Here is a 12,422-nt window from a genome sequence, read left to right on the forward strand (position 1 = left end):
GAGCTCTTGGTTGAAATTTATCTCCATGAACAGATATGGTTGATACATAACACAAGCATCCAAACACTCTCAAATGACTATAGGAAGGCTTAGAATGGAAAAAAAGTTCAAAAGGGGTTTTATTTTGCAATACTAGAGAAGGCAACCTATTGATAATATGGTCTACAATAAGAATGCAATCTCCCCAATAACATGAATACACATTAGATTGAAGTTTTAAAGCTCTTGCAATAGACAAAAGGTGCTGATGTTTCCTATCCACCATAGAGTTCTGTTAAGGAGTGTAAACACAGCTCTTTTGATGGATTATACCATGAGCATTATAAAAATCAACAATAGCAAATTCTTGTCCATTATCTGACCTAATAGACTTGATGTTAGTCTTAAATTGAGTTTGAATCATTTTGTAAAAGGAAATGAGAATGCTTCTAACATCAAATTTTGCTTTCAACAGATAAACCTAAGTACTTCTAGTAGCATCATCAACAATGGACAAGAAATATCTAAAACCTTCATGTGTTGGAATAGAATAAGACCCCTAGATATCAACATGCACAAGATCAAAAGGAGAAGCACATAAATTATTATTAAATGAGAAAGGCAATCTTTTTTACTTTACCAATGGACAGATGTGGCAAACATCAGTACATGAATTGAAATGAACACATAGGGTATCTTGTAAAGATCTCAACTTATTTATTAAAGGATGACCTAACCTAAAATGCCAAACTTTAGGCAAACTAATCACATAATTGACAAAAAAAGAAGAAGGGTGAGCAAACTTATGTTTGATGAAGTAGTCTGTCAAGGATGAAGGATCGATGCAACCTTAGATATTTACACTTCTGCTATTCTCAACATATTGGTATCAAAGCTTCCTCTTTTACAACTATATAAGATACTTAGTGATCTCTCTCATGCATAATATATCTTGTATAGCATGTCCCGCTATCAGTAAACTCTGGCGGATGAAGGTAAAGCATACATTGGCTTTAAAACTCACCAAGACTCTAGCAGAGGTGGATACTACATGGATTCAGCTTCACAATTCTACAACAGGAAACATTGCGATTCACGTAGGGAGTCCAAGTTTGGATGAGGGACAAACCAAGGAGGAACAAACCGAGGAGGAGCAAACCGAGGAACAAACCGATCAGATATCTTACACCCCATTGCTTATCGCAGCCAGCAAAGGAATAGTAGAAATAGTTGACAGCGTGATTCTGGTGAAACCTCAGGGAATTGAGCACGTCAGTAGGGACGAGGAAAACATATTACATGTGGCCATTAGCTACCGCAAAATAGAAATCTTCCAGCGCATTAAGAAGATGAAAACAATGACTCGTAGGCTGGCTTCACGGATTGATAAGAAAGGCTACACTATATTGCATCATGTTGCCGACATGAAGAACTATGATCGAGGACCCCAACCTGGTCCTGCTTTCCAATTGCAGGCGGAGTTGAAATGGTTCAAGGTAAGCATCTCTATTCACCGCTCCACCCTAAATAATAATAATAATTTCAAGGAGCAGAAGTAGTAAATTTAGCTTTTTTGGAAACATTAAACTTAGAAAATTCCTAAACCGACCCGATCTGTTACTTTTATATGTGTAGAAAGGGGTAGGGTTGGATTGGTGGATTTAGCATTTGTGTTTATATATTTCATGTCTTATAAAAAAGAAATTTTCATTAACTATTAAAACACCTTTTTTTTTAATAAATTATTAAATTTTACATATTATGCCTTATTATATTCTAAAATTTTAAATTCATTAAAACTAATTTTCGAGATACCGAAATAAGTTAAAATTAAAAAAAGTAAAATAAAATAAACTAATATTATGGTGGGCTTGATTGAGTCAGATTGGCAGGAAAAACTATCAACCCTTATCCGACCCAACCTAAGGCTTAAAATAAAATATAAACCCACCGACAAAAGCTAACACAAGATGTTGGGTTGGTTGGATTCATCAAATTGGTGAATTGGATGCACACCAATAGTTTCCAATTTGTTGGCCTTATGACTATATATACAAACACTTGATAGTTACAGCATATTCACAATAAAGCTCTTAAAGCTAAAAATACAAATTTTAGCAACTCATTCCACAAAAAACACACTTCAACAATGTTGCTATTCCTAAAAGTTTTGGCACCTGAGCTACAGTAGACTGCCAATAGCTCAAAACTTATAACAAAAAATATTTTTATGTTCCTTAGATGAAGTGGTTGATTGCTTTTGGTGTTTGTGGAGTCTTTTTTTTTATTCGCTGTTGGTGTGTGTTCACTTGTTTTCCTTGAAGATTCCATTTGCCTTATTCACTTTTTTCAGTATCTTTAGAATTTAGATATAATCTTCTTCGGTATCTATAGATATTAAGAAGTGCTACGTCTACAGTATTTTCACAAGAAATTATAAATAATAAGTTATTATTGGTTTTAATTTGAATTCACAAGATAAATTAAATTTTTACTCATTCATAACAACCAATAAGAACCTAACACTTAGGATTTGTTGTAAAAATATGGCAAAAACACCATTTGGGTCCTTACATTTTGGAGTCATAGTCAATTTGGTCTCTACATTTTTGTAGCAATCAATTTGGTCCCTGCTGTTAACTCACTAATAAAAAGTGCCAAATGATGTGAACAATTGGTATACTTGATGCTGACGTGGCATTAAAATAATAATAAAAAATGCTCCATCAACATTTGAATAAACAAAAATTAATTTATCAATTGGAATGAAAAAAGAAAAAGAAATAAAGAAATAAAATTAAAAACCAAAGACTAAAAACATGAACCCAGATGATTTTGAACGTGAACCTAGATATAGAACCTATTCAAATCTCAATCATCCACAAAACCCCTCTGAAATTCAGCAAAAATAGTTCAAATACATAAAACCTTTGAGATTTTCTCACGAAACTGATGAAAAAACAAAATCCAACAAAAATTTTCCAAAAGGATTTTTTCTCAATATGTAAATGATTCCAGGGACAAAGTTAGGAACACGAAAAGGAAAGCGATAGAAAATATTGAAGGGATTTTTTTTTTTTTCGTTCTTTTGTTTATGAAATTTTCGATAATGAACTGAAGTTGATGAACAGTTTTGCAGTAGCGTTAAGAAAGTGAGTGGAGATATTGTGAGTTTGGGTTTTTGGCTTTGTGGCTATGGTTTTGGGTTTCATGGAATGGAACGAAAGTTGTGAGGGAACGAATAGAAATATTGTGAGTGCTAATAGGGCATTTTTTTTACTATTTTAATATCACATTAGCGTCAAGTATGCCAACTGTTCACACCATTTGCCACGTAGGCATTTTCCGTTAGTAAGTTAACGGCATGGACCAAATTTATTACAAGTTGAAAATAACCGGGACCAAATTGATTGCTACAAAAATGTAGGAACCAAATTTATTGTAACCCCAAAATGTAGGGACCAAAGTGATATTTTCGCCTAAAAATATTGTGGACATAATATTACTCTTAGATATAAGGCCTAATTTGGATATTTGGACCTTATTTATGACATACATATATGCTCTATATCTTAGGGATAGTTGACAAAATATTGTTGATTGTATAATAAATTAAGTTTTAGAGGCTTGAAGGGAACGAACTATTGATGTGTGGAATCTGGATCTTCAAGATCTATTGATTTGAAATCCAGGTTTTAAAAAAAAAAAAAAATTAAAGAGAAAATTCCTTCAAACGTGAATCAAAATCTTCAACATCCATATTTGTATAGGAAAACAAATAATGAAATTCAAATGTTGATTTGCTTTGGGTGAAAAGAATTAACAAAAATTGGAATCCAGATGTTCAACATCCGGCTTCATTTTGGAGAAAGAAAGTGGAATCCAAATATTCAACATCTAGATTTTCTTTTGAAGAAAAAAATTAAAAGAAAATAAAGATAAATCCAAATATTTTCCTAATATTTATAAATTGTTCCCTTCCAACCTCAAGAGTTTAATGTGTTTTGTCATTAACAATATTTTGCCAATTTCAAATATTTTGTCCAATTTTTTCTTGAGAAAGTTTATAGATGCAAAAAATTTCACACCTAGTTGATTTAGTAGGTATATTATTTGTGATAAGTAAAAAAGTAATATTAATAGTGACTATAGATAAGAACCAATAAAAATTTGGTAACTCAACTGTTATGAAAAGTATTAGGAAATTTTTTGTGTTGCTTTTTTCTTTTTTTCACCTGTTGTGGGCTGGATTATGATTGTTTTTGGGCTGGTATTGTTTTAGCCTTTTTATTGCTACTGCCAATGGGCTCTGATTAAAAAAATATTTAAAAAAGAGTGAGAGAGATTCTTATTAGTAGCCTTTGTCTATCATTTTTTATTTGGCCAAGCTTGACAATCTCTCGACTTCTAACTCCATATCTCGCTCTTCCTTGTGATTGCTCTCGATCCGACTAGACATTTGAAAGGAAAGGGTTTTTCTTCTAATGAGTTAATTCACTTTAGGTGGCATGATTCTATAATATTAAGAGATTATTCTTTGCTTTCACCCTTTAATTCTAGCGTATCCTATTCTTATTGCTTATTAATTAAACCTTTTTTATTCTTCCCTCAAAAAAAAAAAAATTTTTTTTTTTTTTTCTGAACCGAATTTGTGGAACTTTATGAAAATTGTCCATCATTCCCGTCATAACAAATAACTAGAAAACACTTGCTTTTTACTAAAGAAAAAATCAATAGTTTTCATTGTGAAATTTCTTTATTCAACTTCTTATTAATTATTGAAAAAAAAAAAAAACTAAATTTTAATTTTGTCTCTTTATGTTGGGTTGTATTCATTTTGGTCCTTTAAATTTAAAATTTTTAATTTGAGATCCCTAAGTTTGAGTCCTTTTTCCAATTGGTCATTCCACCAAAATCTATTACTCTAACTTCCATTAAAAATGTCAACTAAGCCAACAAATCAGCTTTTTTACTTAAAAAAAAAATAAAGATAATACAATAAAATACAATTAACCATTTCTCTATTTTCTTTTTTCTTTTTCTTCTTCTCCATTCTTATCTATAATTCCCTCTCCAAATTTCCACCTCATTTCTTTCCTCAAAACTCAGCAAATTAAATTCAACAAGATTTTGGGCAAGTTAGAGTTTACTTTGAGAGAGTGATTGCCTTTTTCTTATTTTCCTTTACGCACTGGACATGTGTACTGAAGCAATTGGACTACTTCTAGTTTGGACCTTTTTCAAAGAGATGAGAGGGAAGCTGGGTATAGTGTTTCCGCAAAATGGGCTCTTACTCTCTTATTATACCTACTAGTCTGTACATAAACAATAAATTCAAAAGACTATCAAATATCCGTTAGTAATATATACTAGTGGCTTGTAACATTAAGATTTGGGAAGAAACAAGCTCAGGGACGGAGCTGTTCATGTACAAAAAAAACATAGTAGTATATATATTCTGCATTTTTTAATATTTAGGTCCAAGATAATTACTCTTGGCCCACCTCTCCCTAAAAATCTACAAATTGGCCCATAGAACCCAACCAAAAAAAATTTTGAAAAAGAAAATTATATCTAAGTTTTGTCTTCAATATATATTTAGAGTGAGCTATAAATTTTAGTAGATAAATATGATAAATTGACGTGTCATCATTCATAAAAAAAGTAATTAACATTTGTTTATTATGTGTTGAAGTGGACCTCATCATATGCTTTAATACATGAGTTTGTAAGTTTTTTTTTAGTAGCCTAATTTTTCTATATATATATATATATATATGGGCTTTTCTTATCTTCTTTTTGTTTACATATTCTTTTTAATTATCAATCAATAGAACTATAAGGTTTGAAATTGATGAAACATCTGAAAATTAATCTATATATACATATAAAACCGAAACTTTTGAAACTCTCACAATTTTCCACATCAGCACAATATTATTAAAAAAAAAAAAAAAACCATAATAAAACTTTTCTAAAACCCGACCCCGATGCTCTGCCTTCTCTTTCTCCAAATTTCACATCCTGCCTTCTCTCCCTCTACCAGCTCCGCAAACCTAACGCTCCTCTATGCTCCTCCCTACCAGCTCCCCCAACGATTAGACCCATGGCAAACCAATAGCAAAGCATCTAAAGACACCATACCTACAGATTTCTCAATCAAAACCTACCATACCCACAAACCAACAGACATCTTCTTCCTCAAAACAGAGATCGATGTCCTGAAGAAGCAGAGGAAGAAGAATGCTCCCTCAGAACAGACGTCGATGTGTCCGAGCGGTGTCTTTTCTTTTCTTTTTTCCACTTCTCTGACATGGCTCCGACACGGCGTGGACCAATGTTTTGAATATAGTTCCATTCCGGCCAGGCCAAAATGTGAATACTGAAAATTTTTCATACCTTGAGAGTGAAATCTTGGGGAAGAAAGGAGATGGGAGAGAAAAATAAAAGAAAAAATTGATAAAAAGGAAACTATGAACCTGGATTTGCAACAGGAAATGTAGGCTTGAGAACTGAGAAGAACAAATCGAAGATGATAACAACTGGTGGGAGTTACGATGCTGCAGAAGGAAGAAGGAAACAAACAAAAGGAAGAAGTAAAAATAAAGAGTGAATGAATGTGCGGTGGGACTTTGGAGAGAGAGAAGAAAATGTAAATAAAATAAAGATTGTTTGGCTTTGATGAGAAGTTGATGTGACAATTGGCAAGTACGGGGGAGGGAATACAGGATGAAATTGGCAGGAAAAATTTTGTTTTGGATTTGGGCTTAAGCTTAACTTTTAGTTGGGTTTGGGTTTAAGCGTAGCTTTTGGTCTATTTAAATCAACTCAAAATCTTGAAACCTCTTTCTTTACCAAAACACCAAACCACATTTCATTTCAATTTTGAGATCCTCCATTCTACCATGTAATATGCATGTCATGTTTCTCTCTTCTATTTTTTGTCAACCTATTCTTCTTCTTTTTCATTTTTCTTTTCATTATTTTTAGGTTCATATTATAATTGTAATATTCTAGAAAATATAGTTGTTATTATTATTTTTGGGTAAAGATTTGGGTCTGGTATTGATATATTAGTTAAAACATCTTTAAAAAATTATATGAATTTTGACCAATAATATATAAAGAAATATATGTCTCTATATTAAATTGGTCTATTTTAATTAATTTTTCTATTTGTACTAATTTAATATATTTATTTATATTTTGAATTGGACTATTATTATTTTGAAACCTTTTAAATTGGACTATTTTAGTTAATTTTTTTATTTATACTAATTTAATATATTTTTTCACGTAAGGCTTTCTTTCTTTGTGAACAAATTTCAAATCTATTCCATGGGTTTCTCTCAGATTTTTAAGGCTATTTAGCACTGTCAACAACATTACATAAACGATAATTTAAATTCTTCATTCATTGTTAGTTTTTTTTCATAGTCAATAATTTTCTCGTGCATCGCACGGGTTAGAGACTAGTTAAATAAATAACAAAAAGTACTATTAGAAACATTAATTTTTATAAGATAGTCTGCCAAAGGTTTTGTAGCTGAATTGGCACCTTCCCATGTACAAAGTGCTTGGGGGTCTAAGGGGGAAAGGATTCGAGCTGCGGGGTTAGCAGCATGTTATAATTATTTCTCAAAAAAAAAAAAAAAATAGTCTGATTAAAAAAATAAAAAAAATAAAAAAGTTTGAAGTCTGGCCCATCCCTAAATAAGCTAATGAGTTATGTCACAAGGAGCGTTGGCCCCCAACTCCTACAGTCTTGTGTGCTTTAACTTAAGTTCGAACGAACTTGTTATTTGGAACTTGATTTAAAGTGGCTGCAAATTCTAGCGAATGGGCTTAGATGGGTAAATCCATGGGAGAGAGAACGAGCTTAATTATGCACGCATGTCATTAGATTTCTAGTCCTCCCAGCTTTTGAGGATGAGATATTGAGATGGTGATAAAGACGCGTGAGAATTGCAGAGAAAAAAGTGGGGAAATTTTTATTTAATTTTTAAAAAAATATTTAAAACCCTAATTTTGTTTTAGAGAAAGTCTAAATGCACAACAGAAACTCACAAATTTTTTTCACAGCACTTTTGTTTTAAGTTGTGATAAGTCCTGATATAATCTTCTTTTTATTTTGTTTTATTTTATTTTGATATATGTGGATTGAAACCTCAATTTGTTGTGAATTTTTTTTTTTTTTTTATATGAACGTTGTGAAATTTTATTGTATTCTTAGAAAATTTCTTTGTTTTATGATGTGACAGCATTTGACATGTGGATATGGTTGGGTGAGGTATTACATGACTAGGCATGCCTCGGGTAACTATTTAGCACCATTAGCAAGATCACTTATGGTAGTGAACGAAATAACTATTTTGAAAGCGGACTCAAAATTAAGTTATTAAGTTTTTCTTGTTAAGACCCTTGGCTGATTATAAGGAACTTGCTGTGGACCCTCTTAGTGGCTTGTTTAGTTTATACTTTCTTTTACTGTTTTTTGTTTGGTTTCGTGGGAATGGTAGGCCACGATGCGTGGTTTTGCATGGCTTTTTGTATTACAGATCCTCAGCCAAGTCTCTTTCTGTATACTGTTTCACTTTTCTTCTTTTAATATACTTCTATCTCTTTGACGAAAAAAAATAATAATTAAAATGAAAGCTTTTAAGCTTAATTGTCAAAAAAAAAAAAAAAAAAAACTCCAAAAGTGAAATTTAGTGAGTGTTTGGATCCGGCGTTTCTGTGTTTACGTTTTTCTCTATTTTTTTTTTTTTCCTTCTACTGCACACTTTTTAGGGGACAAAGTTACTATTTATACACTATTTATGTAATGTTCATGGGACCCACAATCACTTTATTCAGAAAAAAAAATATTAAAAATGAGTCCTACGACATTATTTACATATTTAAAAATTATTTTGTTACAGTGTTCTCAATTTTCAATTTTTAATTTTCAACAAAATAAATTGCATCCAAATAAACCCTTAGTGTTAAAAATATGAATGAAGATCGTTCTGACCATGTGATTGGTTTATTTCATGAATGTAGCGTGTGCAGAAAATAATTCCTGACCATTATGTCATGCACCACGACAGAACTAATCAAATGACAGCAGAAGAGTTATTCAAAGAGAAACACTCTAAACTTCTCGAGAACGCGCAAAAGTGGATAAAGGAGACCTCTCAATCATGCTCTGCAGTCGCGGTCCTCGTTGCCACTGTAGTTTTCGCGGCTGCCTACACTGTCCCAGGGGGTAACGACGACACAGGCCATCCAGTTTTCCTTCACTCTCCATTCTTCCTGTTCTTCACTATCATGGACGTTCTCTCCCTTGCGAGCTCTTTGACTTCCGTTGTCATGTTCCTCTCCATTCTCTCTTCTCCATTTGAGTATGAAAATTTCCGTATATCACTTCCGCGGAAGCTGACATTAGGGTTCACGTTGCTCTTCTTCTCTGTCACAACAACCATGCTTAGTTTCGCGGCTACTATTTTGCTCATTATTCATTTTAAGAAGACATCTTGGACTACGACTGTGATTTATACTGCTGCGTTCCTTCCTGTCTGTGTGTTTGCGCTTATGCAATTCCCATTGTACAAAGCATTCTCCAGTACTTTGCGAGCCCTTACCAAGAAAATATTGAAGACGGTACTTCCCCAGAAATTCACTCCTCGTTACTTGCTGACAACCATTAAGCGAAAATGGGCTTAACCTCCTCTTCCTTTTTCCATCATGAACTAAATGTCAAAAATCTTATCTATATTACTGTATTGCCATGATTTATTTTTATGTAATAAGGCAATGAGAAATTAGATATTTCTCATCCCTGTGCGTGCTTTTATGAGTAATAAAGGAACTTCTTTCTAGCCAGTGACGGGACCGAAAAGACATTTTTAGGAAGCTAATTATATTAATAACTAGTATCATTCCCATATGCATTGTTTCGACTATAAAATTTTATAATAATTTTATTAAGAAATAATAAATTGATAATCACTTTAGTCTAGACCATATAAATTATGTATCAAGTAAAATAAAAACATAATTCTCTTCTAACTTATCAATTGTCTTATAATGACATTTTCAGCTACTTTTGAATTGTGTTATGCACTAAAAGAGCATATAAACTACTTGAGATTTTTTTTTTTAAACCTTTATTTAGAGTTACATTTTAATACACTAATAGCCTCTTTGATCTAAATAGGATCTCCTTAAACATGAGTGGATAGTTGTAAAAATTTAATATTAAAGGAGTCCTAAGGTAGAAAAAGGATATAAAGTTAAAAAAAAAAAAAAAAAATTAGTTCAACCAAAGTTGCAAGATTAAGTTGAGGTGAGGATTCTTTTTCATGATGTAGATTTAATATTACTAGATTATAGCAATCTTGCGAAGAAATATGCTGTTGATATTTATAACATGCTACGTTATAGATTTTATTTTTCATGAATATTATTCAAATATCTTGTGGGTGCTAAATATAGATTCGAATATTGATATTTGTAAAAAACCAAAACAAAAATTAATTATAGTGAAATTAAAAAAAAAAAAAAAGTTATATGCTCATCATGTTAAACAATCTCTTCCACACACATATAGGTTGCGTTTGGGATTTGAGAAAAATTAGCTTATTTTACCTTTTAACTTATTTTTTGCTCCTAAAGTGGGTCCCATTGCACTGTTAAGTGAGTCTCATTGCTCCAAAAGTCAGCTTTGAGCTTCTTCTTTTTAACATACTTTCAGCAAAAAGTTTTCAGTTTCAGCAAAATAAGCGATTTCCAAACAGATTCATAATATTACTAACAACAAAAATAAAAATGAGAAATAGTAAAATAAAAATTTTAAAACTATTCAAGAAAATTAATTTAATTTAATAACACACATATAAACATAACACAAATACAAACTATGAATAGAAAGATGAAATTATTCCTTATTTTAGGAGAGAATACAAAATTTGATAATTCTTAAATAATAAATAGATAAATCATAAATATTTATAGAGGTTTATATAATGGATTTCATGGATTTAAAATTGCCTTTCTGACTCATAAGAAAAACCTTTAAAAAACACTCTCACACAAAACAAAGAAGAGAAATACATACATGCAATAGTGTGGTGATAGGTTTGATAAAGATTCTACTATGGAATTCACAAACGGCAAATTCCCTAAGTAATAAGAAAAAAAAAAAAACCAAACAAAAAGAGAGTTAGATTTTTAATCAACATAGAAATCATAATAGAATAATAATTACTAATAATGGGGGAGAGAAAAAATTGATTAGAACAATAAATAGTGTTTCTATCCACACAAAAAAAGAAAAAAAGAAAAGAAAAAGGATAGAAGTAGCCGTAAAAAGAAGAAGAAGAAGAAACTATGCACAAAAATATATAAGGATATAAACACTAAAAACTCTACGTACATAGAGAATTTTCAATTGTGAGAAAGTTAGATTTCTAATCAATCTAGGAATCATAGAAGAATGAGAATTATTAGGAAAAAGATATTTATTAGGAAAAAATAATCACAATTAACATTTAAAAAAGGAAAAAAAAAAACAAAATTTAAAAATTATATCACTTAGGTGCATGTTTATCAAGTATTTTCTTTTTTAAAAGAATACATAGGGAAAAAATACAAATTGAATTATAAGAGAATGAGAATTATTACATATATATATATATATATATATATATATATTGTGGGGCCCAATAATTTGTGACCATGACCCATTTTTACATTGGGGCCCAAGGCCAGAGCCGAGGAGGGATATAGCCGAAGACGTATAATAAAAGTCCAAGTAATCTTAAGACATAGCCGAGGATGACTCTGTCCTCGGCATCCCCGTGGCCCTCCTGAAAGAAAGGGCAAGAACGGTATAGGAACAATTTTGGGAAAAACCTAAAATATCTGCGTTGATAGAGAAAGGACCGCTGGACAGTATGGCGACCAAGGACAAAGGGAAAGTTGCCATTACTGCCATTGAATACTCTGCACCTGACAGAACCATGCTCTTCAGCTTTTACAACCACCTCCAACCATTTTGGGTATGGGCTGATGGGACAAGTATCAGTCCTGGAAAGTTAAACCTACATGTGGACGTAGGATAAGGGATACAGGCTAATATAAAAGGAGAAACAAGCAATCCGAAGAAGAGGCTGGGAAAAAAGGCCAAGAACCAGAGCCTCCCAGACCGTCTCGAGGAGAAAGACTCCTCGAGCGAACATGGTTTAATTCTGTATGAACACCACGACTAACCACCGTTTGGTGACCAAGGCCTAGCCTTTCAAACCCACGCTCTACAAATTATATTGTTTGGGCCCTCAACATGCGAACCCAATACTATTTTGGGGCCGTCACGAATTGAGTCCTTACATATATATATATATATATATATATATATTACGAAAAACATGGTCACAATTAACATTTTTTTTATTAAAAAAAGA

The 12,422-nt window shown here is 31.9% G+C and overlaps 1 protein-coding gene across 1 annotated transcript; it reads left to right on the forward strand.

Annotated features, from left to right (window-relative positions):
* The first annotated feature begins 956 nt into the window (after positions 1-956).
* LOC126727016 (ankyrin repeat-containing protein NPR4-like) lies at positions 957-9,843 on the forward strand. The gene is made up of 2 exons (XM_050432467.1): positions 957-1,475; positions 9,022-9,843. Exons 1-2 carry the CDS (start codon positions 969-971, stop codon positions 9,682-9,684), a joined length of 1,170 nt encoding a protein of 389 aa, XP_050288424.1. The 5' UTR covers positions 957-968; the 3' UTR covers positions 9,685-9,843.
* The last annotated feature ends 2,579 nt before the right edge of the window (positions 9,844-12,422 follow it).

The sequence above is a fragment of the Quercus robur genome, chromosome 5, assembly GCF_932294415.1.
Source record: "Quercus robur chromosome 5, dhQueRobu3.1, whole genome shotgun sequence".
In the NCBI taxonomy this organism is placed as follows: domain Eukaryota; kingdom Viridiplantae; phylum Streptophyta; class Magnoliopsida; order Fagales; family Fagaceae; genus Quercus; species Quercus robur.